This window comes from Bubalus kerabau, chromosome 15 (assembly GCF_029407905.1).
Source record: "Bubalus kerabau isolate K-KA32 ecotype Philippines breed swamp buffalo chromosome 15, PCC_UOA_SB_1v2, whole genome shotgun sequence".
Taxonomy (NCBI): domain Eukaryota; kingdom Metazoa; phylum Chordata; class Mammalia; order Artiodactyla; family Bovidae; genus Bubalus; species Bubalus kerabau.
Genome location: NC_073638.1, coordinates 30755235 through 30783117, shown reverse-complemented (window position 1 = coordinate 30783117; position 27883 = coordinate 30755235). Strand labels below are relative to the sequence as shown.

Here is a 27883-nt window from a genome sequence, read left to right as displayed (position 1 = left end):
CCAAGACATGTTCCCTAGACAGGGACACGTCTCCTGACACCAGGTGGCAGCATTGGCCAAAAATCCTCTCAGAACTCTGCGTCGAGAGCTGTCAGTCAAGTAAAAATTTAAACTTTTATTTCTGGTACAAATGATAAATATTCTGCATTAAAAATCTGGAATTCAAGTTTTCCTCATACTTCATGCTCCCTCCCTGTCCCAGAACCTTACAAAAATATTTCTGTTTAGAGGGAGCAAGCCAGCACCTGCTCCCTCGGCAAAGTCCAGGTTTGCAGAAAGGCACGTACGGTCTGTGTCAGGGTGGGGACTGCGGCCTCCGAGGCCAGAACGAGAGGAAGGCGTTGAGATCCGTGCTTGGGGCTGCGCCCCCTCTGGTGCAATGATTTTTCCCCTCCTTGCTGCGCAGTGGGACGGTGCACAGAGGCTAGGTCCTTCCCAACGGTGGGGCAGGAGTTGTGTGTGGGGAGGTGGGTAGGACAGGCACAGACACCTTTCAGGGTCTAAACCTTCAAAGAGTTAAATAGGAGAGTCACAGGCCGTCACATTTTGGGTGCTTGAAAGTGAACACTTTGGGGAGATGAAGGAGGGGAGGCAAGCTTGGAGAACCCCCCTTCTCCCTGGGTCCCCAAGGAAGGCGCACAGGGCAGGAGTGGGGGCTGCCTTCATGAGTTAACCCTTGCCACACCACACCCCTTTCACAGTCACGGGTGAGGGAGCCAGAGGCTCCGGGATTAGGTGATGGGAAGGAAAAGCGATAAGGCCTCGGCTGTAGCGGGTGGGGGGCACCCCCTCTGGCGGCTGGGGGAGGGGCAGTGGGTCCCGGGCAGTTGCCTCGGGGACCACCCCTCGTCCCAGCCTGGCTAGGGGTCCTCATCCCAGAGGCACAGCTGCTTCTGGGGCACGTAGAAGTCGAAGCTGTAGTTCTTCTGGCAGCTGCGGATGCCGCACTTGTAGGGCGCTGGGCGGTCGCGGCCGTGGCAGTACTTGAGCATGCAGGGGTACCAGGCCAGGCTCAGACCATAGCGGCAGATGCAGGGCTTCCCGCGGTCCCCCACCTGCCCGCAGCGAGGCAGCAACACCTGCTCTGAGGCCTTGGGGAGAACCTCGAACACGGAGCCATCCACACCTGGGAGAGAAGGCGGGGGTCAGGGCGGGGGCGGGGGCCTCCCCACATGGCCCCTTCAGGCATCCCAGCGCCCCCATGAGCTAAGTGTTACCATCCTTGTTTTACAGATGAGAAAACTGGCCCAGAGAGGTTATTGGCCTGGCTGACGTCACACAGTAAGTAGGGATTCAGGACTGTCTGACTTCAAGTCCTCCACTTGCCCCTGCCAGTGCCACGCAGGCATCACTTCCTCCAGGAAGCCCTCCCTGACCAGTCCCAGCTGGGTGGAGAACTCCCGTATCTCATCATTGCTCCCTATCATATTTGAGGTGATATAGCAGTGGGCCGCACCCAGCTGACCTTGCTCCAGCCAGAACCGGACGTCTTCCTGGCGGGTGTAGATGGCATCCACGGCCTCTGCACACACGTTGCGGAGATGGGGGCTCAGCAGCGCCCCCTGGCTGAAGTTGACGGCGATGTCCATGTGCATCTGCTCTGGGCCCCGCACCTCCTCAGCCTGCCGCACTGCCCGTGGGTTTTTCTGGGTGGAAGAGAAGAGTTGTTCTCACCCGGCCTCAGTCAGCCCCCTGCCCACTCTTTCCCTGATCGCTGATTGTCAGACAAACCCAGGCTGGCTGCCTTCAGATCCTTGGGGCCACCTGCAGGGTGACAGTCAGGGGGAACCAGCCCCCCTCCAACTGGTGGAAAAACCGATACCCAGGGCACCGTCAATTCTTTTCAGCTGGCCACTGGGCTGACCTCTGAGACCTTAGGGAGAATTCTGACATGTTGCTGGGGGTGGGGGTGGGGGGGGGGTGGTGTTAGAGGTGGGCAAGCCAGGCCAGTTGTCCCAGGGTCAATGACCGCTGGGGTCCTGTACTTCCCAACATCTAGGTAACTGAGTCTCTCTGGGAAAAGCAGACAGAAGGGTGGGACCTAGGACAGGTCCTGCTGAAGAGTTTAGGGAGCTTACATGAGGCTGGGGAGAGGCCTGGGATCGGGGAAGGGACTGGGAGCAGGCAACAGGCTGAGGGGTTCCAAAGCTGCGTTGAACACTTTACATGCTCCATCCCACTTAATTCTCACTGTAACCCGTCTCTCAGTAAGAAAATAGGGGCTTTGAGGGACTTTCCTGGAGGGCCAGTGGTTAAGACTGGGCTTCAAATGCAAGGGCTGCGGCGGGTTCCATCCCAGGTTGGGAAAACTAAAATTGCACATGCCCTGTGGCGTGGCCAAAAAACAAAGAAAATAGGGACTTGGAAGGGAGGTGACGCGTCTAGAGTCACCCAGATGATGAGTGGCGTTGCCACAGCTGAAGGCAGATCTGACTTGCCTCCATCATAAACGGGGAGGGGCTGAGGTTGGGGGCAGGAAGAATTTGAGAGATGGGGGTTCGGTACAGATTAGGGATCTGGGGTTATGGGATCAGGTGTGGCCTGGGGCATAATCAGGGGGTTCAGGATTAGAGGCTGAGTGTGATGCCAGGGATTAGGTGGATTGGGGCTGGGTGGGACACTGAGGCTGGGGTGGGTGGGGTCCAGGCCAGGGCTCAGCTGCAGGGGTGCGTGCAGGCTCTGGGGCAAGCCTGGGGTGGGCACTCACCTGCCGGAGCTTGGCCATGGCCTCGCTGGGAATGATCTCATTGTGGTGCAGCCGGGTGACGAAGCAGAGAGCCTGGAACTGACTCTGCCCCTTCTCCAGCTCCCCCAGAATCAAGGCCCGGAAGATCTTCACATCCTGATGGGGAAGGGCAGAAGGACGGGGGCTGGTTGGACGGGGTGAGGTCTCCTCACCAGTCCCCCACACACACACACACAATGCTCAGCTCAGACCACCCCCTCTCAGAGAACACAGGCCTGGACACTGTCCTGCAACGGACACCTCCCTCCTGCTGTCCTGGGAATTTTTTTCTTTCCCATTTAAACCCGTGACTTAAAAGAACACACCCCAGATATTCCAAAGCCTTCTGGAAAATTCACATAGTGAACTGCTAGAAACTTTCCAAAAACAAGGCTGTTTAAAAGTACAGAACTTCACCTTAAAGGAAACCACCGCTTTTGGCACCTGCTTCACTCATAGCTGATGCTTCCTTTCTGTGGCACCAGTGTTCCCTGATCAGGGTGAGTCAGGGCCCCTACGACCACCTGACCAGGGTGTCACAAGGCAGAGGCTGCACTTTTTACAAGCACAGATTTCAGAGTTCCTCTCGCTGACTTTCCCATTCAGTAGGTTTGGGGAGAAGGCCCCCAGTGCTCTAGTCATCCAGGCTCCTAGACACCAGCATCTCAGATGAAGGTGGCGGGGTCAGGATGGGGTTAAGGGCAGACACAGCAGCAGCTGTTGCTAAGGGTGCTGTGATGGCTAACCTTTCCCCTTCCCTCCCCATTTCCCCTTTCCCCATGGGGTTACTAATGGCCTGGCCAGCAGGCCAAGGGCTCCTTCCTGTCACTGACTCACTGTGTGAATCAGGGAGGCCAGAGAGGGGCAGAGGAAGAAGGGAGAGGGGCTGTGGGATGGGGTTCCCTTTCCAAACTGGCTGCTGAAACCCTGGGCACCCGAGGTATCCCTTGCTCTCACCCAGCTCTGTGCCTTGGCTAATGGCTCCCGATGAGACATCAGCAGGTTCCAGTCAGCAGTGGTCTAAGTGTGTGAAGATCCCCGCTGCCTGGGAGGGACCCTGGTCACACTGATGGTTCCTCCAGGAACCCTAGTGGTCCTGCACCAACACAGAGGGTATAGAGCCTATATAGATATGAATCCTTCAATGACCGTGCCCTGGGCTCACTCACCAAACATCCCGGTTCACTGAGTGCTTCCTGCCAAGTGAAATGCTCTGAGAACAGGGTCTGAGGGGCCCCCCTGGATTCCAGTGTAGGCAGTGAGGGGCCCAGGGTTCCCCTCCAAGCCTGCAGTGTATTAGTGGTGTCCAGCTCATCTCCCAGTTTCTCTAAGCCTCGTTTGTAAAGTGGGGATGATGCCACTTTTACCCGGAGGGTTGTGGTGAGGACAGAACAGGCTGGTGTGAAGGGAAACACAGAGAATGCCCGCCCTGAGTCAAGTGCTCGGCGGCGCTGGCTGGGGCCACTGGCCCCCTGCAGGTGACTGGCCACTGCTGCTGCTGCTGCTAAGTCGCTTCAGTCGTGTCCGACTCTGTGCGACCCCTGAGACAGCAGCCCACCAGGCTCCCCCGTCCCTGGGATTCTCCAGGCAAGAACACTGGAGTGGGTTGCCATTTCCTTCTCCAGTGCATGAAAAGTGAAAAGTGAAAGTGAAGTCGCTCAGTCGTGTCCGACTCTTTGCGACCCCATGGACTGCAGCCTACCAGGCTCTTCCGTCCAGGGATTTTCCAATGCTATCATCCCACAAATCCCCGTGCCCTTTCTGTCGTTTTCATTGTTTGTTTGTTTTAGAGTCTTTTGATGTGGACCCTTTTTAAAGTCTTTATTGAATTTGTTACAATATTGCTTCAGTCTTATCTTTTGGTTTTTGGGTCCCAAGGCATGTGGGATCTTATCTTAGTTTCCTGACCAGGGATCAAACTGGTACCCTCTGCATTAGCAAGCAAAACTTAACCACTGGACCACCAGGGAAGTATCTCCCCCCGCCCGCCTCCCCCACCCCCCACCCCATGCCCTTTGGAATTTCTCTGACTCTACAAGGACTTTCCCTACTTCCCTTCACTATAAATGGTCTCTGGAACTTTGAGGGGTGGGAGTGTCCAGGGAGATTTTCCACCAAGATCGTAGAAAGGGAGACTGAGGCCCAGCTGGTGAGAAAGGTTATGTTAGGTTCCTCCGGGTCCCAGACTTGGAGGGAAGGTGAATCACAGCTCCGGTAACCTCAGCTTCCTCTCAGCAGGAAATCCGCTCTTGGGTCACGAGGATAGGCTGTCCTTGCCCTGCCAAGCCTCGGTCATCCAATCTTTCACACCCCTCAGGTCGGCTGAGGGGAGACTGGAGTTGGTACATGGGTGCATTTTCCACTCAGTTTTTGCCAGGTGAGACTTGATACCAGATTTCCCCTCCTGGGGCTGAGTTAGGCGGATGTCCCTAGCAGGACCCCCAGGCAGGATCCAAAGTCCGCATATTTTCAGCCATGACCCTTGAAGGGAATGCCATCTGGGATATTCACAGCATCTTCTCCGATACCACAGGCACATGCCATAGCCTGTGGTCTGTGGGCTGCCCCGAGCTGGCCTCCTGGCTTGGACACTACCCATCTACCACTAGCCAGAGAAAGTATTTAAAATTCTAGACCAGACCAGGGGGTGAACGAAATCTGTCAGAATATTTTCCCTGCTTCTAGATTAAATAACAATGTCAATGACAACAGCAAAATGCTACCAAAATGGGAATCTGACTGCGGGTGAAGCGAGGGGATGAGAATTTTTTGTTGAGATAGATTTCCTCTATGTCTCTCATTTATTTTTGCAGGACAACGATTTATTGAAGTTTATAACTGGAAGGGACAAGTCACTGTTACCATGAGTCAAAAAGGATATACTGTCCCATTCAAATCTGCACAACAACAGGAGGTAGGAACTATGATTTTACTGTGTTTGGAATGGATAACTTGCTCAAGGTCATGAGACCAAGAGGAAATGCAGCTAAAATTTTTAACCCAAGCAGCCTGCCTCCAAAATCCAAACTCTCGCAACCATAATGAACAACTGCTTCTAGTTCAACTAATCCAATGTCTCTGATGCCCAGTTACAGACCAGATGGTAAGGAGTCTGCCTGCAGTGCAGGGATTCAGGTTCGATGCCTGGGTCAAGAGGATTTCCTAGAGAAGGAGACAGCAACCCACTTCAGTGTTCTTGGCTGGAGAGTTTCATGGACAGAGCAGCCTGGTGGACTACAGTCCCTGGGGGTGCAAACAGTCGGACACGACTGCGCAACTACCACTTTCACTTTCTAAAGAAACTAAAGCTCAGGCCCAGAGAGAGAGTGCGGTCTGCCTGCAGCCACACAGCCAGTGAGAGACAGAAGAGAATGCAGGGCCCTCTTCCCGCCGTGTGGTCTGCGTGTCCTCTGCAGACCTGCCCCGGGACTACGGTGGCTCCCATTCAAGGCTGTGTGTGACTAACAGTCAACAGCATCTGATGCAAACATCAGGGTAAGATGACGCAGGATCACCTTTCTAATCCCTCTGCCTGCTCTGCCCAGGGCCTCTGTAAACCCTGAATTTTCCAACCTTCTTAATCTGTGTCTCCAGGAAACCAAGTTCCCTGTGCTGAGCCCAGGAGGGAGACAGCAGTCCAAGCAGCTGGATCTTTGTGGCTCCATCATCATGACCAGTGTCTCTCCTACCTTCTACTCCCCACACCTCGGACTCACTACCAGGGCCCCCTTTCCCTTCAACACAGAGGACAGGGCAGGGGTAGAGGGCCCCCTGCTTCAGGGAACAGCTGACCAGGTGCTAAGCTCCCAGCTTTTCTCCTTGCCCAAGAATCCCCTGGGATGATCCACCCAGATGTGGCCTAACACCCAAGGCAGACGACACAGCTGGGAAGAGCATATGGCAGGCTTTTCAGGCCCAGGTCTCAGGCTAGGATGTCCAAGACGGGCAGTTTCTATAAGGCTCTTTCTCCCACGGGCTCCTAGCAACCTCCAGCCCCCCAGGAGCAGGCCACCAGGAAGAAGAGGAGGGGACGGTACCAGGGCTGAAACTGGGCCATACAGAGGGGATGGTCACAGAGATACAGCAAGTCCCCAAACGAACTTTCAAGTTGCGAACGTTCAAAGATGCCAACGTGCATCTAGTTCCAGCAAGGAACCAGAACCTGAGCCATCAACGTCAAGCATGAATGAAATTGCAGCTTGCCCTCCGTCTCCTATTGCTGATGATCCTTCAGCTCCACCATCTCCCACCTCCTCTCCCTCCTCCAGTCGGTAACTCTTCTTGCCTGTTCACTCGATGCCAGCCCCTGTATGCCAGCTGTTGCACAGTACTACTGTACTTTTCAAGGTACTGTATTGTAAGATTAAAAATGTTTTACTTTTTGTGTTTTTTTAAATGTATTCTTTGTGTGAAAAGTATAAACCCATGACAGTACAGTACTATATAGGCAACTGTGTTAGTTGGGTACCTGGGCTAACCTTGATGGACTTAATGGACAAACTGGACATATGAACGTACTCCCAGAAGGGGACTCATTTGTATGTAGGGCACTTACTGTAGTGAGGATTTGCTGAAGTCCTTTGTGGGTGGTTTAAAGGTTCTCGGAGAGCAGGATAGTTAAGAGCAAAGGCTCTGGAGCCAGTGCGCCCGCATTCAGATCCCGGCTTTGCTGATACATGCCATGTCATCCTGGGGCATTCACTTGACCTCTCTGTATCTTAGTTTCCACATGTGTAAAATGAGTACAGGCAACAATACCTACACCTCAAGGAATTCCTCAGAGGAAAAATGAGTGAAAGGTCTCAGAACAGCATGGGCTGGACTCCTTCAGCTCTTCTCTAGCATTGTTGCAATCCCTGGCCTAGCTCCAACTGTGATCAACTCCAGACCTGCAGAGGCAAGAAAACAGAGCTTTCTTCCAGAGACACACCAGAGCCTCAGAGAAGTCAGCTGACTCTGCTGGCGCTTGCAGGTAATTGGCAAATCGGTGGGAGAGTGCTGACTAGCATCACCTGGGGCAGGGCCTTCACAGGTGGCAGGGCAGGGCAGTGGGCAACACCAAGCTCAGGGCCCCAGTCTTCAAGGGGCTCACAGGGGAAGCTGACCTACAACTGAAGTCAGCGCCCATGATGAGGCCTAGGGTTGAGGCTTATGCAGAGTGCTATAGGGTAAAGATGAAAGTGAAAGTCGTGTCGGACTCTAGTGCTCCCGTCCCTTTAAGCATGGGGCTGGGAGGGAGGGAAGACTTACTAGAGCAGAGGTCCTCAACCTTTTTGGCACCAGAGATAGGTTTCGTGGAAGACAATGTCCCCATGAACCAGGCTGGGGGGTGGGAGCAGGCATGGACGGACGGTTGGGGGATGATTCAAGCGCGTTTCATTTGCTGTGTGCTTTATTTCTATTGTTGTATCAGCTTCACCTCAGATCATCAGGCACTAGATCCTGGAGGCTGGGAACCCCTGTACTAGACTGAAGGGTACTTCACTGGTTCTGCACAATGACAGGATAGGGGGCTTTCTAGCCAAGAGAGAGGCAATTACAGAAAATGTGTGTGTGTGTGCTGTGTGCTCAGTCGTGTCTGACTCTTTGCGACCCCGTGGACTGCAGCCCACCAGGCTCCTCTGTCCGTGGGATTTCCCAGGCAAGAATACTGCAGTGGGTTGCCATTTCCTCCTCCATGGGCTCGTCTCGACCCAGGGATCGAACCCGCGTCTCTTGCACCTCCTGCATCGGCAGGCAGGTTCTTTACCACGAGCGCCACCTGGGAAGCCCCGTTACAGAAGCCAGAGAGGTACAAAGGCATCTTAATGCCCCCACCCATCCGTCTCTTCACGCTACCATCTTATGATCTGCCTAATGCCCTTCCAAGGCTTCTTTTGTCCTCACCATAAAGTGTACCCCCAGAGGCTGGCATCCACATCTTTGCTGACAGTTCTGAGCACTGAACCAAAGAGGTGGCGGTTTCCAGAATAAGCGAGGCCAGGTGCCTTTCTATGAGTTGATGCCTGTTGGGGATGTCCAGTCCCATCCTGCCCAGCATCCTTCAGGACTCAGTTCACATGCATCCATCCACCCCCACCAACCCTCCAGCAGAGCTGGCCAGGTCCAATCCCTACCTTCCTCCCACTGTGTCTGGAATGACCTCTTTCCTTGTCTTTCCTTCCAGATTCAACTCCTTGAGGCTGGGATGGTATATTATTTGCAGTGTATCCCCACCCACTAGAACACAACAGGTGCTCAATACATATCTAGAAATGAATAAATGAAGGATGAACTGAACAAACAAGAGCAGGCCAGGGTCCTAAGCAAAGTGATGGGAATACCAGGGAGGGAAGGGAGGGAGGGGACGGCAGTGAGAGTGGAAGGAAGAAGCTGGTGGGAGGGCAGGGACAGGGTCTGAGAGCCCAGTCAAAGAGTCTGAGCTTCATCTAGCAGACCACTGGAAGTCATCACTGGATTTTCAGCCTGGAGGTGACATGCATGAATCTCTGGCTTAGAGCTGAATCAGAAACTTGAGTTGTGCTAGGCCAGCGTGCATCTTATCTAAACACCTAGGAAGGGCCCCAGTCCTCGTGTAGCATCTTCTGCCTGGGCAACAAGTCTCCCAGGCCCTCCACGCTGTGCTCCTGACTCAGGACAGCGGCTCCACCTTATCTATGCAGTGTCCTCAGTCTGACACAAAGCTGAGTGAAGGCACCCATGCTCTGGGGCTTCCATCGAAACCTCTTGCCCCCAACAAGAAGACAGTTCTTCTTGGGCTTCCTTGTATCCAGGCTCCTGCAGACTGGCAGTCCTACAGCTGCGCTTTTGGCCTCTAGAGGTTCAGGGGAGCTTTTTCATGCTCCAGTGAGGTTCCAGCAGGGGACGTGACCTTCAAGGTCATCCAGCTGCAGGGCCAGCCCCAGGCGCCCAGATTTTCTAACTCAACCCCCGTGATCTTTCTGCTCTTCCCAGCTCCCCGCTGAGCCCTCTCCCAGATATTCTATTCTTCTCTGTGTTCACTCCCTGCCCTAGACCCTCTGTATCTCATAGAGAGAAGGCTGTTCTGGGAAAAGCAGGGGGTAGCCCTCTGCACTTACAAGAGCAGACAGCCTGTGCTAGGCCCCTGCGGCTGCCTTCTGGGGGAGAGGCTCCAGGGAAAGCTCGGTGTTGGGGACAGGAGGCGACCCCGAAGACAGGGCCCACGGGAGCGCCGATGACCCTAGCGCTGTCACACAAGCCCGACTGCCAGCTTCCAGAATGAAAGGGGGAAACAAACCTCTCTTGTTTTGACTGCTGTGGGGTTTTATATTACGGCAGAGTCGAATTCTAACTGTACACAGAGACACCTGCTTGCCCCCATTCAGGGGCCACGTGGCCAAGCTTTCACCCAGAGGTGCTGATTCTTGAACGATCTCCCACCCTTCACCCAGCGGCACCCAGGCCCCCCATGCCCCTTGTGCTGAGGCCCACACTTCCACTCGGCCGTGGGCCCCTCCTCTCTCGCACCCCTGCTCCTAGGAGCACGTTTCCGCCCTCGTGGCCTCTCCCAGGAGTCTCCACGTCACCCCCTTTCTCTCGATCACTGCAGCACCCCTCGCATGTAGTCACACACACCCATCTTCTCCCGACAGTCTATCCACACCCTTCTCCCGCCCTCCCTTCTTCCCCCGAAGTCTCTCTCTCTCACACACACACACACAGCGTCTTCCATGCCTTCTCACACACCAGCCTCTGCACCCACCGCACACATGCTGTTACACTCACCTACATCCAGGCACTTACACCCGCCTCTCCCAGTTCACCTCCCCAGCCTAGCCTGGCCGACCCAGCCGCCTCCTCCTCTGCCCTCCTTCCCACCACCAGCTCCCAGCTCCAACTGCCCCCCTCCCCCGCAGCCCCCCACCCCTGACTCCAAGCACCCTTCCTCAGCCCCCTTTTCCAGAAAGCCCACCATGGGGAAGTGCGGGGAGGCTCTCTCATCTCAGACCTCGCTGCCCACCCAGCCCTGGACCACGGGGGAACTGAAAACAAAGAGGGTCAGATGGTGGAGCTGCTGTGCTGTGCTGGGCTGCTCAGTCATGTCCAGCTCTTTGCTACCTACCTCATGGACTGTAGCCCGCCAGGCTCCTCTGTCCATGGGGATTTTCCAGGCAAGAATACTGGAGTGGGTTGCCATGCCCTCCTCCAGGGGAATCTTCCCAACCCAGGGATCAAACCCAGGTCTTCCGCATTGCAGGTGGATTCTTTTATCATCTGAGCCACCAAGGAAATCCAAGAATACTGGAGTGGGTAGCCTATCCCTTCTCCAGGGAAACTTCTCCACCCAGGAATCAAACTGGGGACTCCTGCATTGCAGGTAGATTCTTTACCAGCCAATCTACCAGGAAAGCCCATGGTGGAACTGACCTTCCCTCAAAAGCCCTCTCCCAGCCCACCTCTGGGCCACCGCGGTTACACAGCCCAGGCTGGAGGCCATGCTCCAGGTCCTTGCAAAGTGCCCGCTCCTCTCTCCCCCTGGCCCTCGGACGGCGCGCACCGTCTCCCGGGAGCTTCCTCTGCCATCTTGCTCTCCTTCCCGGCACACCAGAGTATGAAGTTTTGAGGCCCGTCCTGAGCCAACCCAAATATTTACTGCTCTGCTCCTGGCTGGAGCCGCTTTATAGATAGAGAGGGGCTGGCTTCCCTGCGCTGGGGAGGTGAGAGGTCAGCCTGGAGGGGCAGCCAGGGAGCAGGGCCCTCCTCGCCCCGCACTGGCTGCCCCAGGACAGGCACAGGAGCACCTGGGCTGCTCTGGCCAGACCCCTGGAGAGGCACAGAGGCGAATAGAATCAACCCAAAGCCAAGCCAAGCACACTCCCTGGCTGATGCCTGGGGAGGCAGGCTACCCCGTTATGAGATGCCTGCAGACCCCAGGGGCTACGCCTACACAGAGACTTCTTGTTACAGGTCATCTGTGCAACCAAGTGCTGGGGGCAGTGCCCCTTGCCCTCCCCCAGGCCCCCAGCGCTCCGTCAGCCAAATCCCAAAGGTCACCACTGTCCCAACTGCTCCAGGAACAATGTGCGGCTTTATGTGGATCAAATGCACCCCAATGTCCCGCTGACTCAGGGCTCCTGAGATGGGGCTTCATGCTTCCCGATCACTCCCATTCCCAGCCCCAGCGCCTCCCTCCCTCACCCCCAGCCCTTCATCAGAATCTCCCCCTGGCCCCCCAAGGTGGGGGGCAGCCACTTCAACACTTGCCATCTGAAAGGATGGGAGTCCTAATGATGCCTTGGTCCCCAGAACAGGAACAATCTGCTTGGCTGGGTCAGGAAGGAAGGCTGGGGCCCCGGCTGGAACTGCTAGTTCTCTTCCCACCTGCCTCCGCTGGTCTCTGCTTTGCTGAGGCCTCTCACTCACTCCTCACAACACATCTCCAAGCCGTCGTATGGTATTTGTGTTGTGTCTGAGCCTGGGGCTCAGAGAGGTTAAGTGACTTGTCAAGCCACAGGGCTGGTCAAGCGCAGAAAAATGTACAGTGAGTGCTCAGAAGTATCTATGAGCTATTTAAAAAATGGTCCCCTCACTCCCATGGTCTCTCCAGGAGCCACGGGGGGAGGGCAAAGAGGAATATCCCAGGCTCAGTGAAGAGGTCAAAACTCAAAATTCATGGTGGGGCATGTGGTGAGCTTGGGGGGAGGGGTCCAGCCCAAGTCTGTAAGCAGGAAAGTTTCTCCGTAGATGTGTCCCTCTGCACCGAGGCTTTTTTCAGCCTCCGTCTTCCTCTTCCCTCCCCTGTTCGGGTTTCTTCAGCCTCCGGGAAGGAGCCCATTTATATGTCACAGCAAGCACAGGCAGTCAGAACACAGTGGGAGAATCCCTGGGTCCCCATCCTGGATCGTTAGCTACTGATCTTGTCCAAGTCACTACACAGGCTTGAGTCTCAGTGTGCACATCTGTGAAATGGATGCAATACTCGCCATTCGATGTAGTGGTGAGGGTCAAATGAGGCCAGGTGTGTGAATGCCACTGTCAGTGTGTGATCTGAGTGACCACTCAGTGTGTGAGACCCAGACAGCTGTGATTCTTACCTCAAAGCTGGCCTCGGTCTCACCGGCACCACCTCTGTGACCCGTGGGAAGCCTCACAGGAAGACCCTCACTTCCGTTTCTCCCCCGTCAACAACAGAAGGTCACTGACTTGTCCCAGGTGGCAGTCCTCACTGCACAACCCGGGATCCTTTCCCAGGACTCCACCTGGACATAGGTATTCAGGGAGTGGGAGGTACAGGCCAGGCTGCACCTTGGGGCAGGGCTGCTGATCCCTAACACAGGGAGGGCTTCCTCAGGCACGGCAGAGGGGCTGCTGTTAGAACCCGGGGCCCCACAGGCACAAGCCGGGTGGTTCTCTCTGATGACTTCTCATGAACTCCTGTGGGGAAATGCCCTGGGCACCACAAAGCTCTGGGCCTCTGCTGAAAGCACCTCTACCATAATCTGTTCCCCGAAAGACACCCTCTCCATCACATGCCTCCACTACAGACCAACAACCTGCAGGGACCCAACATAAGCTGGGGAGGCGGACACTGCACCCTCAGAGCCTGTCCTGTCTGACATCCCCGTGATGTGACATCCTGTTAGAACAAACAGCCGCAGGCATCAGTCTGGCCATTTGCACATTCCCTATCTTTGCTGACTCTCTCACAGCCTGGAGCTGCTGCCCCTACCCAGACAGGGAGCCCCCAAGGCATGGATGACTGTGCTCTCTGGACTGCTCCTTCCTCTGACCTCCACCCCCCAGGGCATGGGTCCCTTGGAGTGACCTCGAGCTGACCCACCCTGTTATATGGACCCCTTTATCTTGGCTCTGGGCTTCCTTAGTGGCTCAAACAGGAAAGAATCTGTCTGCAATTCGGGAGACCCAGGTGCAGTCCTTGGGTCGGGAAGATCCCCTGGAAAAGGGCATGGCAACCCACTCCAGTTTTCTTGCCTGGGGAATTCCACGAACAGAGGAGCCTGATGGGCTACAGTTCATGGGGTAGCAAAGAGTCGGACATGACTGAGCAACTAACACACACACACACACACATACATCCTGGCTCCAGCCCGTGGCCCCTCTTGGCCACCACCCTCCCCACATTTGGAGTCTGGCTCCTTTCTCCCTGCTCCTGTTGCAGCCATGGTCCACCACCACCCCCACCTGCCCTTTGTAGCTGCACATGACTTTCTCTTATCTTTTAGTCCCACCCTCCCTGCCCCGTCAGCACCAAACCACACCGCTTGAACATGACTCATCCCCCTCCCCCAGATTCTGGACACTCAGAGGATAAGAGATACTCAGAGGGAAAGAGAACTTGGATGGGGACAGCAACCTGGGGGAAGGGGACCAAGACGACTGTCAGATCAAAAGCCGGGCTGGAGAGTCGGGACAGTGACATGCCCAGTGAGTCTGTACATCTGGGTATGATTACATGCATAGGCTTTGGATTATAAAGAAGGGCACTGCCTACTGAGACCGTATGATGAATCAGCGTTCTTGTGCTGAGGGCACCAAGAACGCGGCCTCGGGTCTACATGCTGTTTAAACACATTAGGGTTATTGTGGATAGAACAACAGATTTCAACTAAATGACTGAGTTGGGGCTTGACTTTCATTTCACAGTCTAACCCCATGCCTCCTCCAAGTCCCTCCATCCCTGGAGCAACTCTGCCAGTCTGCCAGGGCTTCCCAAACGTTGCTGCTCATTGGAATCACCAGCGGCTCTTTAAAAACCCTGCTGTCTGGTTCCCACCCTCAGACATTTGGACTTAATTGGTCTGGAGTGCAGGCGAGGCATTGGGTTTTCTAAAGCTCCCCAGGCGATTCAAATGTGCAGCAAAGTTTGGGAGCCACTGAGCTGCAGCATGGTTTTTGAAAGCTGCGCCCTGAACTGATGGTCAGCAGCCTGTGGGCAGGGCTTACAGTCACGCACGATGGCGATTTGGTAGCTTTGAGGGCCTTGTGGAGTGTGTGATCCTTGCCCGGGCTCCATGTCCTACGGTGGGCTGATCACCGTGACAGCTTTACTGGCTTTACTGGCTTCAGGTCCAGCATGGCAGTGTGGGGAGGGCCAGGCAGTGCTGGAGCCCTGTCTCCTGGCAGAGGCAGAGGGTTGGAGGGGTGTGGAGAGGGCGCTGGGGCAGGGTGCGACCGGCTGGAGGAGGGCTATATTGCATCCAGCACAGGGGGCCTCGCTGCTGCCCTGGGTAGCAGGACACAGCAGGGATGACTGCTCCCTGCGGAGGGGCTGGCCAGCAACTCTGGAGTGTGATGGTTAACTTCCTGTGTACATTTCACTGGGCTGAGAGATGCCCACAGAGCTGATAAAACATCTTTTCTGGGTGTGTCCGTGAGGGTGTCTCGGGAAGATACTAGCATGTGAAACAGGAGCCTGAGTGGAAGGTGGCCCTCGCCAGAGTGGGTGGGCATCATCCAATCCATTGAGGGCATGATAAGAACAAAAAGGGTGGAGAAGGGTAAATTTGCTCTCTGCGTGAGCCGGACATCCATCTTCTCCCGCCCTTAGACGTCAATGCTCCTGGTTCTCAGGCCTCTGCACTCACACTGGAACAACACAGGCCTTCCTGGACCTCCAGCTGACAGACCACAGACTTCTCCGCCTTCATAATCGTGTGAGCCAACCACCCCTCAAATAAAATCTCTTCTACAGCTCTGTGGTGGTGGTTTAGTCACTAAGTCGTGTTCGACTCTTTTGCAATTCCAATGGACTATAGCCCACCAGGCTCCTCTGTCCAAGGGATTTCCCAGGCAAGAATAAACCAGAGTGGGCTGCCATTTCCTTCTCCTAGGGAGATCTTTCCCACCCAGGGATTCAACCCGTGTCTCCTGCTCAGCAGGCGGGTTCTTTACCACTGAGCCACCTGGGTGTATTTCCCTCCTATTATTTCTGTTCTGTGGGCCTGGATGTATTTCTCTTCTATTATTTCTGTTCTGCAGGGGAACTCTAATACATGGAGCTTCAGAGAGAAGGTTCTGATGAGGGACTAAGGCTCTTCCAGGCTCAGTGCTGTCTTTCCGTGTGACTTTGGCTCTGTTGTTCAACATCGTTGCACCCGAGCTTAGCACAGAGGGTCCCTGCTGAGATGTGACGTGAGCCAGTGATAATTATGAAAGTCAGTGGCTTCTATTTCTGGAGCATTGGGTACAGCAGATGATACACAGTGAGTATTTCATATATGTCGCTCAGTTTAGTTCTCACAATGGCCATGGGAACAGTAGCATTATCATCCCCATTTTACAGATGGAAAAATGAAGCCTTAGAGAGATCAAGTAGCTTGCCCAGGGTTAAACTACGTCTGTCTCCTTTCAGTTTGGACTACTTCCCAAAGGTGACAAAACGGCCAATGTTACTATCCCCAAATGGACTAGGGATTGTTCCCAAACCACCCCCAAACGGATTTGGTACATGCAATAAAAGAAACACCAGGTCCAGAACTTTTTCCTACAAGAAAAGTCATTTCTTCTAGACAGAAGCTTCTCTTGGAAATCTGCCAGAGACCTTGAGGACTGGGCAAGCAACAAGAGAGGTGACCCACCCCAGAAAGATCCCTTATAAAAGCTGCTCTGGCCAATGCAGACCATGGACTAGGGTGGGGATAAAGGCTATTCCACTCCACTCCCAGACTTCCCCAACTCCACCCCACCTCAGGCCAGCTGAGAAATCCAGAGTAGGAAGGGACCTTGGAAAGCTGGTTCCCTTCGTTGATTTTCACTCCCAATTCCCTCCCTTGCTAATGAAACTGGAGACGCCAGAGGGCAGGTGTGAAATGCCAGCTTCTGGGTCAGAGGTTACTCTGAAAAGCAGTCTTTGAAAGCCTGGGTGGAGGTTTGAACTGCTGCAGGGAGGTATGAACTGCTGAGGGGATTAAAACGAGGCTCTTACAATCAGTTCCAAATGGATTCTCTAACTGGGCAGTTGGCCCCTCACTCTACCCTCAGCCCCAAGCCCCAGGCCTGCACCCCACTGCCACTGGCCTCTCCCCTACCCTTGCCCTCAGGATAGAGCAATAAAACCTTCCAAGCTGCAGCTAGAGGCTATAAAAGCTGAGCCCTACTCGTTGACTCTCTGACCAGTGTCCTACCCACAGTCTTGGCTGCTGGAGTGGTCCCAGGGATGGGGAAGTCTCTTGAGGGTTCCAGAAAGGCCACAGAACAATGGGCAGTGGGGCAGGAAGGTGGGAGACTCCTGGGCTGGCCTGAGGCTCACTCTCAAGGACAAAGGGTTTCAATGGAAGGTTGGAGGGGACGCTTAGCCTCCTGCTTCCCCTATTTGGGGGTTTTCCAGGAAAAGAACAGACTTGAAAAAATTCCCCTGGAGTTTAAGTGGGGAGACAGGAGGTGTTCCTGCCCTGTCAGCTTCCCTCTCTCCACACACACACTCACCTGCCCCTGCCTGAATTGAGAACCTAGCTTAGGCCTGCTGAGTAAGGAAGGGATCGCACAGTCCTCCTAATCGCAACACTCAAGCACCCTTACCCCCACCCCACCCCCTCAACTGGTCTCCCTGCATCCCTGGTCAGTGACAGCCCAATAGTCCAGGGACAGATCAGCTGTCAAGCCCCACCTCCACTGTCCATGGGATCACTGGCCGCCAACCTGGTTATACCATCTATGGCAATGTGGCTGGGTCCCTAGGTGACTCTGCAAACTCTGCCCTGACTCCTCTCAAGTTCTGGTCTCCAAGAAGGAGAGAGAGGCGGCTCAGATAGCTGCCCCAGAGCCCTGGGCTTTCCCCACTGCTGGCTGTCTCATCGGCCTCCCCTCTGCCCTTTCCCAGAGCCTCCCAGGACCTCTTTCTACAGGAGAAGGAGGTGGGGAGCATGCTTCAGTTGATCAGGAGACTCCCTTGAGTACCACACCTTACCCACCTTCTTTCCCGCCAGGGTTCCCGCCCCTGGGTCACCGTTACTCGCTGCCCTTCCAGGCCCGCTTCCTGATAACCCCGAGCACCTCCATTCTCTACTCCACCTCACAATCCAGGGGGCCAGGCCCACCTGCTTGTTCTCTTCACCAAACACACACACACACACAGAGGAGAGGCTGGTCTTTACCCCCTTCCCACCTACTTGTACACACACACACACACACACACACACACACACACAGAGGAGAGGCTGGTCCTTTCCCCCCTTCCCCAGAATCTGAGCCAAAACTGAGGGTTGGTCAGCCCTTCTGCCAAGCAGGGTAAGAGGTGGCACCTCTCCCAGAGCCTGGGGACCTCACCCGGGGCCTCTCCCCAGGTCCTCCACTGCAAGTTCCCCACACTTTCATTCCAAAGAGAAGAGGTGGCTTCTCCTTGGCCTGGGGGACACGTAGCTCCGCCCAGGAACCCCCTTCCCCAGCCCAGGGAAGTGAACAAGGAGAGGTGGTACATAGACTCCAAGAAGTCAGGGCTGGGAGACCTGGGGTCACCCTCTTGTTCCGGTACAAAGGTGTGAAAGGCGGCCTAGAGAAGGAAAGGGACTTGCCCTAGGTCACAGTGAGAACCCAGGACCTGTGATGCCTGGCCCAGGACTTTTTCCTGATAGAGCCTGAGGGAATTACTCCAGAAAGGGAGACGGGGTTATTAACATTGACTCTAGTAGGGTCAGCGCCTGGAGGGCGCTGGGAGACCTGGAAGATGAAAGTGCGGAGCTAGCTGGTCAGGGCGCCTGGGCGCCCAGAGTAAAAAGGTGAAAGGCCGCAAGGGAGAGTCTGAAGGGCAGCAGAGCAGTTCGTGGGGGAGAATGACGGGCGCTGGGGAGCAGGGCAAAGAAGTGTGGAGAAGAGCCCGCGTGACTTGGCTAAGTCGCGTCCCTGTCCCTCTCCTGGCCCAGTCCTCCGGCCAGCAGGCGGGACCCTCTCAGGCACGCAGATTTCCCCCCTCCGCCCCACCGCCAGGCAACGGACGGTGCCTCACCTTCTTAAAGTCTGCGGTGAAGGAAATGAGAGTGCCGTCGGGCTTGCGCAGCTCCAGGCTGATGCTGTCGGCGTCGCTGTCCGCCTGCAGGCTCTCCTCGGTCACCTGGCCGTCAGGCAGCCGCACCCGCACCCGCAGCTCCGACGGCGCGCCAGCCCCGGCCCCCGCGCCCACGCCGCGCGGCGCCCCCAGCAGCGGCACGAGCAGCGTCAGGAGCAGCAGCGCGGAGGACGCCCGGGGGACCCCGCAGCGGCCGGGCGGGCGCATCCCCGGGAGCCGCCGCCGCCCTCGCGGTCCCGGTGTGCCGCGAGCAGGCAGGGAGCTGCGGGGCCAAACTTCGCCCGAACTTGGAGGCTAGTTCACGGCGCTGGGGAGCGGCTCCCCCTGGGGCGGGGGGCTCAGCCGCGGGGCGCCAGCGACGTGGCGCCGAGGCACGTGGGCTGCGCTCCGCCGCGCGCCCCCCGGCGGCTCTGAGGCGGACGCCGCGCTCCCGGGGCCCGTCCGCCTCCCAGTCCGAGCGCGGCGCCTCCCGCGGCCCCCGACTCCGGAGCTCCGAGACTCTGTTTTGCACTTTTCATTCAATCCCACCCCCCGTCACTTCCTTCAGAAAACAGAAACCACCAGGACCTGCCTTAAAGAGACCGCGCACCTCTCGGCCCTTAAAGGGCCCGCGGCGGCTCTCCCAGCGCTCGGCGGCGGGCGGGGCGGACCGGCGCGCGGCGGCCTGGTGGGAAATGAGTTTCTCAACCGCGCTCCCTCCCCGTCGCGCCCCGGCAGCGACCGGGCTGGCCCGGGAGTTGACTCTTCTGGCAGATCCCTTCCTCCCAGCAGGGGCGGGACGGCTGACTCTTCCCCCGCCCCGTCCTTCTTTTTTGGCCCGTTCTTGTGCCACGTGGATGAAAGAATCGGGCTTGGAGTTTTAGGGGTTTTGTTTGGTCTTTTCAGTTTCTCTGAGGCGGCGAATTTCTGCGCTGCTTCTGCAAAATCGGACCTCAGCTCGAGTTCAGCCTTTTGACTGCCAAAGATCAGGAGACAGGGGCTGAGGTTCTGCTGGCATTGACATCCGTCAGGTGTGAAATCTTGATCAGTCAGGCCGCCTCTCTGGACATGGCCCTTGAAGGGCCCACATTTTCTGAGCCCCTGCGCAGGTTCTTTTCGATCTGGTCGCCCTTACTTTCCCCATTCACGACTTCTCCCCAGTCCTGCCCACCTCCCCAGGCCTCTGTTCTCTCTCCCACCGAAAGGCTGAGCAAATTCAGGAAAACAGTAGATTGCAGACCATTCTGGAGGATGTCCAGGGACTCAAATGCGCTTGACCATCAGAGGCTGTCCCACAAGCCCACAGAAATGGGGTGCTTTGCACTCCAACCGTGAATGGGTGAAGGCAGGAGGGATGTGGATTCCTGTTTCCTCTGATTAGCTGTGTGCTTTGGAAACATTTGAAAAGTTCTTTGGGCCTAAGTGTCCCCTGGGTATAGTGGGTGTTGCTGACACCTACAAAGTCCTGCCAGTTCCAGAAGAGAAAATGCCAGAGGGATGTTCAGAACCTATTGTTCCTTGATGTTCATTTCACTTCTCTTTATTCTGTGTTCCCCTAATTTTTCCCAGATCTTAATCACAGATGTTGAATACCCTTCTCTTCAGCCTTCTTCCCATCTAGGTTTTCCCCAGCACAGGTTAGTAACGATGACAACAGGTACCCAAGCACCCAGGGACCATGAGGGTGCCAGCAGAGTTAGATGTCTTGAACTGCAGGGGGTGCCCAGAACCACTTCCTTACTACTAGCCCAGAGCTCTTCTTACTACTGAAGTCATGAAATTAAAAGAAACTTGCTCCTTGGAAGAAAAGCTATAACCAACCTAGACAGCATATTAGAAAGTAGAGGCATTACTTTGCTGACAAAGGTCCATCTAGTCAAAGTTATGTTTTTTCCAGCACTCATGTATGAATGTGAGAGTTGGACCATAAAGAAAGCTGAGCACTGAAGAATTGATGCTTTTGAACTGTGATGCTGGAGGAGACTCTTGAGAGTCCCTTGGACTGCAAGGAGATCCAACCAGTCCATCCTAAAGGAAATCAGTCCTGAATATTCATTGGAAGGACTGATGCTGAAGCCGAAACTCCAGTTTACTTTGGCCACCTGATACGAAGAACTGACTCATTGAAAAACACCCTGATGCTGGGAAACATTGAAGGCAGGAGGAGAAGGGGACAATAGAGGTTGAGTTGGTTGGATGGCATCACCGACTCGATGGACACAAGTATGAGCAAGCTCTGGGAGTTGGTGATGGACAGGGAAACCTGGCATGCTGCAGTTCGTGGGGTCGCAAAGAGTCGGACACGACTGAGCATCTAAACTGGGCTTCTTACTACACTCTGCGGCATAAATTTAAGACTGAAAGGGATTCAGAAGATTATCTAATTCGATGTTTTCCAAATTTGTTGTATCAAAAGAATCACCTAGGTGCCTACTAAAAACACAGATACCTAGATCCCTAAATCTAGTCAACCTGACTTCTTAAGAAAAAGAACTGAAAATCTGCATTTTTAACAAATGCCCAGTGATGCTTGATCTCAGGGGTTGATAGCTGATAACCTGACAGAGGGTTAAGCTTAGCGAATCTAAAACAAACAGCATCTTTCCTGAGGAAACATCCTGGTCCCTAAGGAGTTTATCTTCCCATTAGGGAGATAAGGCGGGCTGTCAAGAGAACAGTGGATTAGCACAGAATGCCCCCGAGGGCCTCCCACCCTGAGCTGGCAGGGCTGGAGGGATGCCCAGGGTCTCAAAACTGGCCTCCTGCCTGACAGGACACTCATCTCAATCCAGCCTTAGAATTAGGTCTTCTCACATGAGTCATTAGGTCCTCACCCACATTTCCTAACTTCCTGTTTCAGGTCCTGTCCCCCATCCATCATCAGGCTCTGCCCCCAGCCATATTCCCAGGCCCCTTCCTCTTCACCCCAGTGAGATCCCAGAAGAAGTAAGCAAAGAAGCCCTGTATGTCTGGTTTCTTTTCTAGGTTTTTAAGACTGTCTTATGCTGTTTTTGTTCAGTCACTAAGTTGTGTCCAACTCTTTGCAACCCCATGAACTGCAGCACGCCAGGCTCCTCTGTCCTTCACTATCTCCTGGAGTTTGCTCAAACTCATATCCATTGAGTCGGTGGTGCTACCTAACCTCTGCCACCCCCTTCTCCTTTTGCCCTCAATCTTTCCCAGCATCAGGGTCTTTTCCAATGAATTGGCTCTTTGAATCAGGTGGCCAAATTATTGGAGCTTCAGCTTCAGCGTTAGTCCTTCCAATGAATATTTAGGGTTGATTTCCTTTAGGATTGACTGGTTTGATCTCCTTGCTGTCCAAGGGGCTCTCAAGAGTCTTTTCCAGCACCACAATTCGAAAGAATCTATTGTCACTATTCGAATTATGGGTTTGGAAGCAATGATAGAAACCTCATCTCTTTCTGCCACCTCTTCTGCATAATCAGTGTCCTTGAGTTCAACCACAGATCACACTAGATTTTTCTTTTAAGATAGGGAATTTGAAGTCTCACTCCATTTTGCAATCCCTACTTCTGTCCATCGCCTTTCTTTGGATTTTATCTGACTAACTCTTCAAGACTAGGACAAAAAGCTGAAGTTTGCCAGGAAGAGTTTCCCAGGCTACTGACCTATAGCTCTGCTCTATTCTCTCCCTACTCTGAACTCCAATAACAATGATTATAGCAGCTACCATTCATTGTGTTCTTATTGTGTCCAAGTTCTGTGCCAAGCACTTTACATGTATCATCTTATTTAATTTTCATGGCAACACTCCAAAGTGTGTTCTATTCTTAGCCTCTTTTTACTGACTAGGAAACCGAGGCATCCAGAGGTTAAGTAACATGCCCAGGGTCACACAAGTAGGGGAACCAGAAGGGACACAAACATGAGGCTGCCTGACCACAAAGTCCTTGCTTTTAACCACAATAGCATCTGCCTGCCTGTAGCCCTTGCTTTCTTCCAGCCGCATTCGGGCACACATCCTGTGCTATCTTCTCCTCTCATCTAACGGTTCTGTGTGTGGCAATCTTGTACCCCAGTGAGGCTATCAGTTCAAACAAGCCAGTCCCATGCTGGGAACAGAGACTGCTTCCCTTAAACCAGCCAGGCATAGAAGCCTCCATTCATCTAAATGTAAAGGCCCTTGGAGGAAGAGCTCTAATGAGCCCAATTACTCTGACTATAACCAACAGCTCTCATTGTCAGAATGTTCTTTATGTCTAATCTTGAGTCCTCTGCCACACTATAAACCAGTTTCCTTCATGATCTCTAGCCCTAGGAAAGCAGTTATAAGTTGTAGTTCAAAGCAAGACATCAGCATCTGAGCCCTAGAGCTTAACCACTCAGGAGCATTGTGACTCAGTGAGCTTTTTTCTTCATTTATAAAATGGGTGCCTAAGTGCTTCCATTGCTGGGTCATTTTGAAAATTAAATGGAACATTATGTACAAAACACTTCACATCATTTTTGACAGGTAGTAGAGGCCCAAGATGACTTCCCCGCTGGCTCAGATGGTAAAGAATCCACCTGCAATGTGGGAGACCTGGGTTTGATTCCAGGGTTGGGAAGATTCCCTGGAGAAGAGAACGGCTATCCACTCCAGTATTCTTGCCTGGAGAATTCCACAGACAGAGGAGCCTGGTGGGCTACAGTCCATGGGGTGGCAAAGAGTCCAATGTGACTGAGTGACCAACACTCACTTTCAGAGGCCCAAGAAATGGTGGCTGTTATCATTAGGTTGGCCATTACATTTTCCATAAGATTTTACAGAAAACCCAACCAACTTTTCAGCTGACCCAATATTTTAAACTGTTTATTCACTCCTCTTATATCAACTATTAAGCCTCTGATTGACCTGCACAGGCTTCCCCCTTCCCCTGGCCCACCCTCTACACACACGTACATACAACTCCTTCCAGAATACCTTTTCTGTTTATCCTCTTTAGGTCTTCCAGTTTCAGCTATGAAGACTGCTGAAACTGGGAAGTGGGCAGCCCAACCCGGGCAAGCACCTCCCCTTTGCTGTTTGGTCTTAGTATGCCTCGATTCGGCAGGAAGAGACACGCCACGCAGGCTCCCAGTCTGTGACCAAGGGAACAGGTGCTGACAGAGCCCTGTAGAAGGCTGAAAGACTGAACCAGTGATCTCTGCCTGGAGACGGGGAGAATGCCATAGGGAGCTTGACTTTGCAGTAATGGAAGGATTTTTCTTTTAATTTCTTTCTGTGACTGGCTTGGTGCTGGGCCTGTGCGGATGGAGTTTGCCACTGGCGACACCACTTGGCCACACCCTTTGAGCCTGAGAAGGGTGTGTGGAGATGGGGCGAGGGAGATCTCTTCTGCCCCTCAAGGCCACCGCAAAGCTCTCGTCACTTCCCTGCCCAAGCACAAGTGCAAATTAGATTTACAGCATCACACAATTACTCAGTTACATAAATCCAAGGGCGTGGTGGGAAAGTGAATTGGAGAAGCAGCGGGCCAGGGTAGAGAGCAGAAAGGAGAGAGAGACTGGGGCCGCTGGGTGAGAAGCCATTCTTCCCAGGCAGAAAATTGGGCTGAGGGAAAGTTTAGATGGAATTGGACTGAACTGATGACTTTTAGGAAGGAAAAGGAAGCCTCCATGATCAGAATAGCAAGAGAAGTTACATCTCAGCTCATTGATTTCAGACTCAGACTCTTGAAGTTCCCAAACATAACCATCTTCTTCTCCATGATAGTTCTTTCAGGAGGCTGTTCTGCTCTCCTAACTGGATGTTCATGCATCCATACATCCAACACAAATCTGTCATTCCGTCCATCCATTCATCATCCATCTATCCATTCATCCACCAGTTAGTCATCTAGTCAGACACTCTGCTAGATGCTGCAGTCAGAGCAGTGATGTAGATGCAGCGTTTCCTTATCCTGGGATGGAATCTACAGCTGCAAGAGAAGTGAGCATTAAAAAAAAGAAGTGCAGAAGCAATGGCACCCCACTCCAGTACTCTTGCCTGGAAAATCCCATGGACGGAGGAGCATGGAAGGCTGCAGTCCATGGGGTCGCTGAGGGTCGGACATGACTGAGCGACTTCACTTTCAATTTCACTTTCCTGCATTGGAGAAGGAAATGGCAACCCACTCCAGTGTTCTTGCCTGGAGAATCCCAGGGAGCGGGGAGCCTGGTGGGCTGCTGTTTATGGGGTTGCACAGAGTCAGACACAACTGAAGCAACTTAGCAGCAGCAGCAGCATGTATGTGTGTATATATATGCTGCACTGTGAGCAGCTTGTAGGATCTTAGTTCCCCAACCAGGGATTGAGCTGGGGCCTTCATCAATAAGAGTACCGAGTCCTAATCACTGGACAGCCAGGGAATTCCAAGAAACAAATACTTAAATGATAATTGTAGTGCTTCCCTGATGGCTCAGTGGTAAAGAACCCGTCTGCCAATGCAGGAGACTTGGGTTCGATCCCTGATCCAGGAGGATCCCACATGCCACAAAGCGACTAAGCCCATGTGCCACAACTATTGAGCTTGTGCTCTAGAGGCCAGAAGCCACAACCACCGAAGCTCATGCACCCTAGAGCCCGTGCTCTGCAACCAGAGGAGCCAGAGCCATGAGAAGCCCGCACACTGCAACTGGAGAGTAGCCTCCCACTTGCCGCAACTAGAGAAAAGCCCACACAGCAAAGAAGACCCAGCATAGCCAAAAATAAATAAAAAATATTTAAAAGATTATCATTGTAACTGGTAGTGTGGAGAATTGGAGGAAACTCTAGCCAAGACCCGCAATGTCTAGGTTGATTTAAAAAGATGAATCAGGCTTGATATGAAAAGATAATGTTCTAGGCAAAGGAAATAACATATGAACCAGCCTGAGCCTGGTGGACTTCCCAGAAATTTTGCCAAGTGCCTGGGGTGAGATGAGGGGAGGAGAGCTGCCAGAAATAATGCGGGCCCTTGCAGGCAATGGTAGGATGTGAGTATTGTTTTGTTTTCTCTTCCTAAGTACAAGGGGGCAGTCACTGAAAGCTATCTTATAAGGGAATGACATGATCAGACTTCTATTTTGAAGAGATCACTGTGGAAGAGGTCATGATGGCTTGGACCACGGTGGCAGCAGCAGGTGAGAGAGGTGTTGGACTTCAGCTGCATGTTGGAAGTAGAATTTGGATATAGGATTTTACGTTTCTTTGGACTTGGGAGTGAGGGAGAGGGAGGGGTCAAGGACATTTGGCTCGGTCCATTGGGCGGCACCATGGGTTCAGATTGGGAAGCCTGGGGAAGAGGCCCTTAGGTTACTTTTTGGTAGCTCTACAGGTACTTTTCACCTTCTGCCTTTTGTTTTAATGATTCCACAGCATTTGTGCTTGAACCAGAAGGTACGAAAGAATGGAAGTGAAGTCTGGTGGTTAGGGCTCCATGCTGCTACTACAGGGGACATGGGTTCAGTTCCTAGTCAGGGAACTAGATCACATATGCCGTGAGGCAAGGCTCCCCCTGCCCCCAAAAAATAAATAAATAAGGGCTAAGGCATGAATGTTCAGTTGTGTCTAACTCTTTTCGACCCCAGGGTCGAATGCCAGGCTCCTCTGTCCATGGCATTTTCCAGGCAAGAATACTAAAGTGGGTTGCCATTTCCTAGTCCAGGGGATCTTCCTTACCCATGGATCAAACCCAAGTCTCTTGTGTCTCCTGCATTAGCAGGCAGATTCTTTACCACTGAGCCACCTGGGAAGCCGGCCCCGCTATTAGTGGCTTTGCTCAGGTTAGAAGCCGTCTTTAGCCTCCTCTGTGACACCACATAGGGCTTTCCTTTCATGGCTGGGGGTAGGGGGCTCATCTTTGTATTCACCAGCATAGCACCTGGTACACAGAGGGTTTCAATAATGAGGTTTTCTGTAGCCCTGTGTACCTGGCACTGTGCTTTGCAGGTGAGCATCTTAGGCATAGTCTGCCCTTAAGAATCTCACTGGCCATTTGGTCCACAGAGAACAGGGTCTCCAGGGGAAACAGGCTGGGCCATCTCATCAAAACGGAAGCCCACAGGTCATTTGCAGAGGCTAGAGTGGCTCCCTATGGCTGGAAAACTACAAAAGATGAATATAGCACAGACGGAGAAAGAAATAGATGTGTGTCCTGGAAAGCATCTGGTCCCCTCAAGCCCCAGTAATTCCATCACCGTGGGGCAGGCTTGGAGACCTTGGAGAAGAGGAGTCTTGCCCCTGCCCTGCAGAGCCACCTGCTCAGTTCCAGCAGAGACCTTAGGCAAAAAGCCTGCAGGAAAGTCAGGGGCCCCAGCAATGCGGTATGCTTCATGTTTACTACATTTTTCGGGGGTAAATATCCTTTTCTTTATGCAAAGCCCTGAGGAAATTTATTACTAAAAAGAAAAAAAAAACAGATATTTTAGCCAGGCTTTTTACTGCTCTCACAAAATGAATGTACCTATTAAGGCTTCGGATGAGAAGACCTGCTTCTTTCTCGTCAGGGAGCTGAGTGAATATGAGCATGTTGGGCGTGGACAGGGGCTATAACTGAACACAGCCGTCAGCTTTCCCATCACAGGTACTGCTCAGGGCCTTTAGCATCTGTTTTTCAAATAGAAAAATAGTATCTGGCTTCTATTAGATCAGAGAAAGGGAGAGTCAGGTCCTAGTTGGGGGCAGAATGTGGGGGGAGGGAGTCACATGTCTTCCTTATCTAATAGAAGAAGAACCTTCTCCTCCCCCAGACTGGGGATCTCAGAACCACCAACACTGTCATGATTTTTTTTTAAACTTTTAAGTTTGTATTTGCTGCTGCTACTGCTGCTAAGTCACTTCAGCCATGTCCGTTTGGGTATAGCCAATTAACAGTGTTGTGATAGTTTTCAGGTAAAGAATGAAGAGACTCAGCCATACATGTACACGTATCCATTCTCTCCTCAATTCCCCTCCCATCCAGGCTGCCACATAACATTGAGCAGAGTTCCCTGTGCCAGACAGTATGCCCTTGTTGGTTATCCGTTTTAAATTTAGCAGTGTGCACATGTCCATCCCAAACTTCCTTATTAGCCCCTTCCCCTTGGCAACTGTAAGTTCCCTAAGTCTGTTCATTTGTATCCTTTCTTTTTAGATCTCACATATAAGGGATGTCATCTGATATTTCTCCTTCTCTGACTTACTGACTCCAGTATGACAATCTCTAGGTCCATCCGTGTTGCTGCAAATGGCA

The 27883-nt window shown here is 53.3% G+C and overlaps 1 protein-coding gene across 1 annotated transcript; it reads right to left on the bottom strand.

The window, feature by feature from the left end:
- Positions 1–95: 95 nt before the first annotated feature.
- OAF (out at first homolog) lies at positions 96–19282 on the bottom strand. The gene is made up of 4 exons (XM_055548384.1): positions 18648–19282; positions 2708–2842; positions 1466–1646; positions 96–1126 (listed from the first exon to the last, which is right to left on the bottom strand). The coding sequence occupies exons 1-4, from the start codon at positions 18912–18914 to the stop codon at positions 861–863; spliced, it is 849 nt and encodes a 282-aa protein (XP_055404359.1). The 5' UTR covers positions 18915–19282; the 3' UTR covers positions 96–860.
- Positions 19283–27883: the final 8601 nt, after the last annotated feature.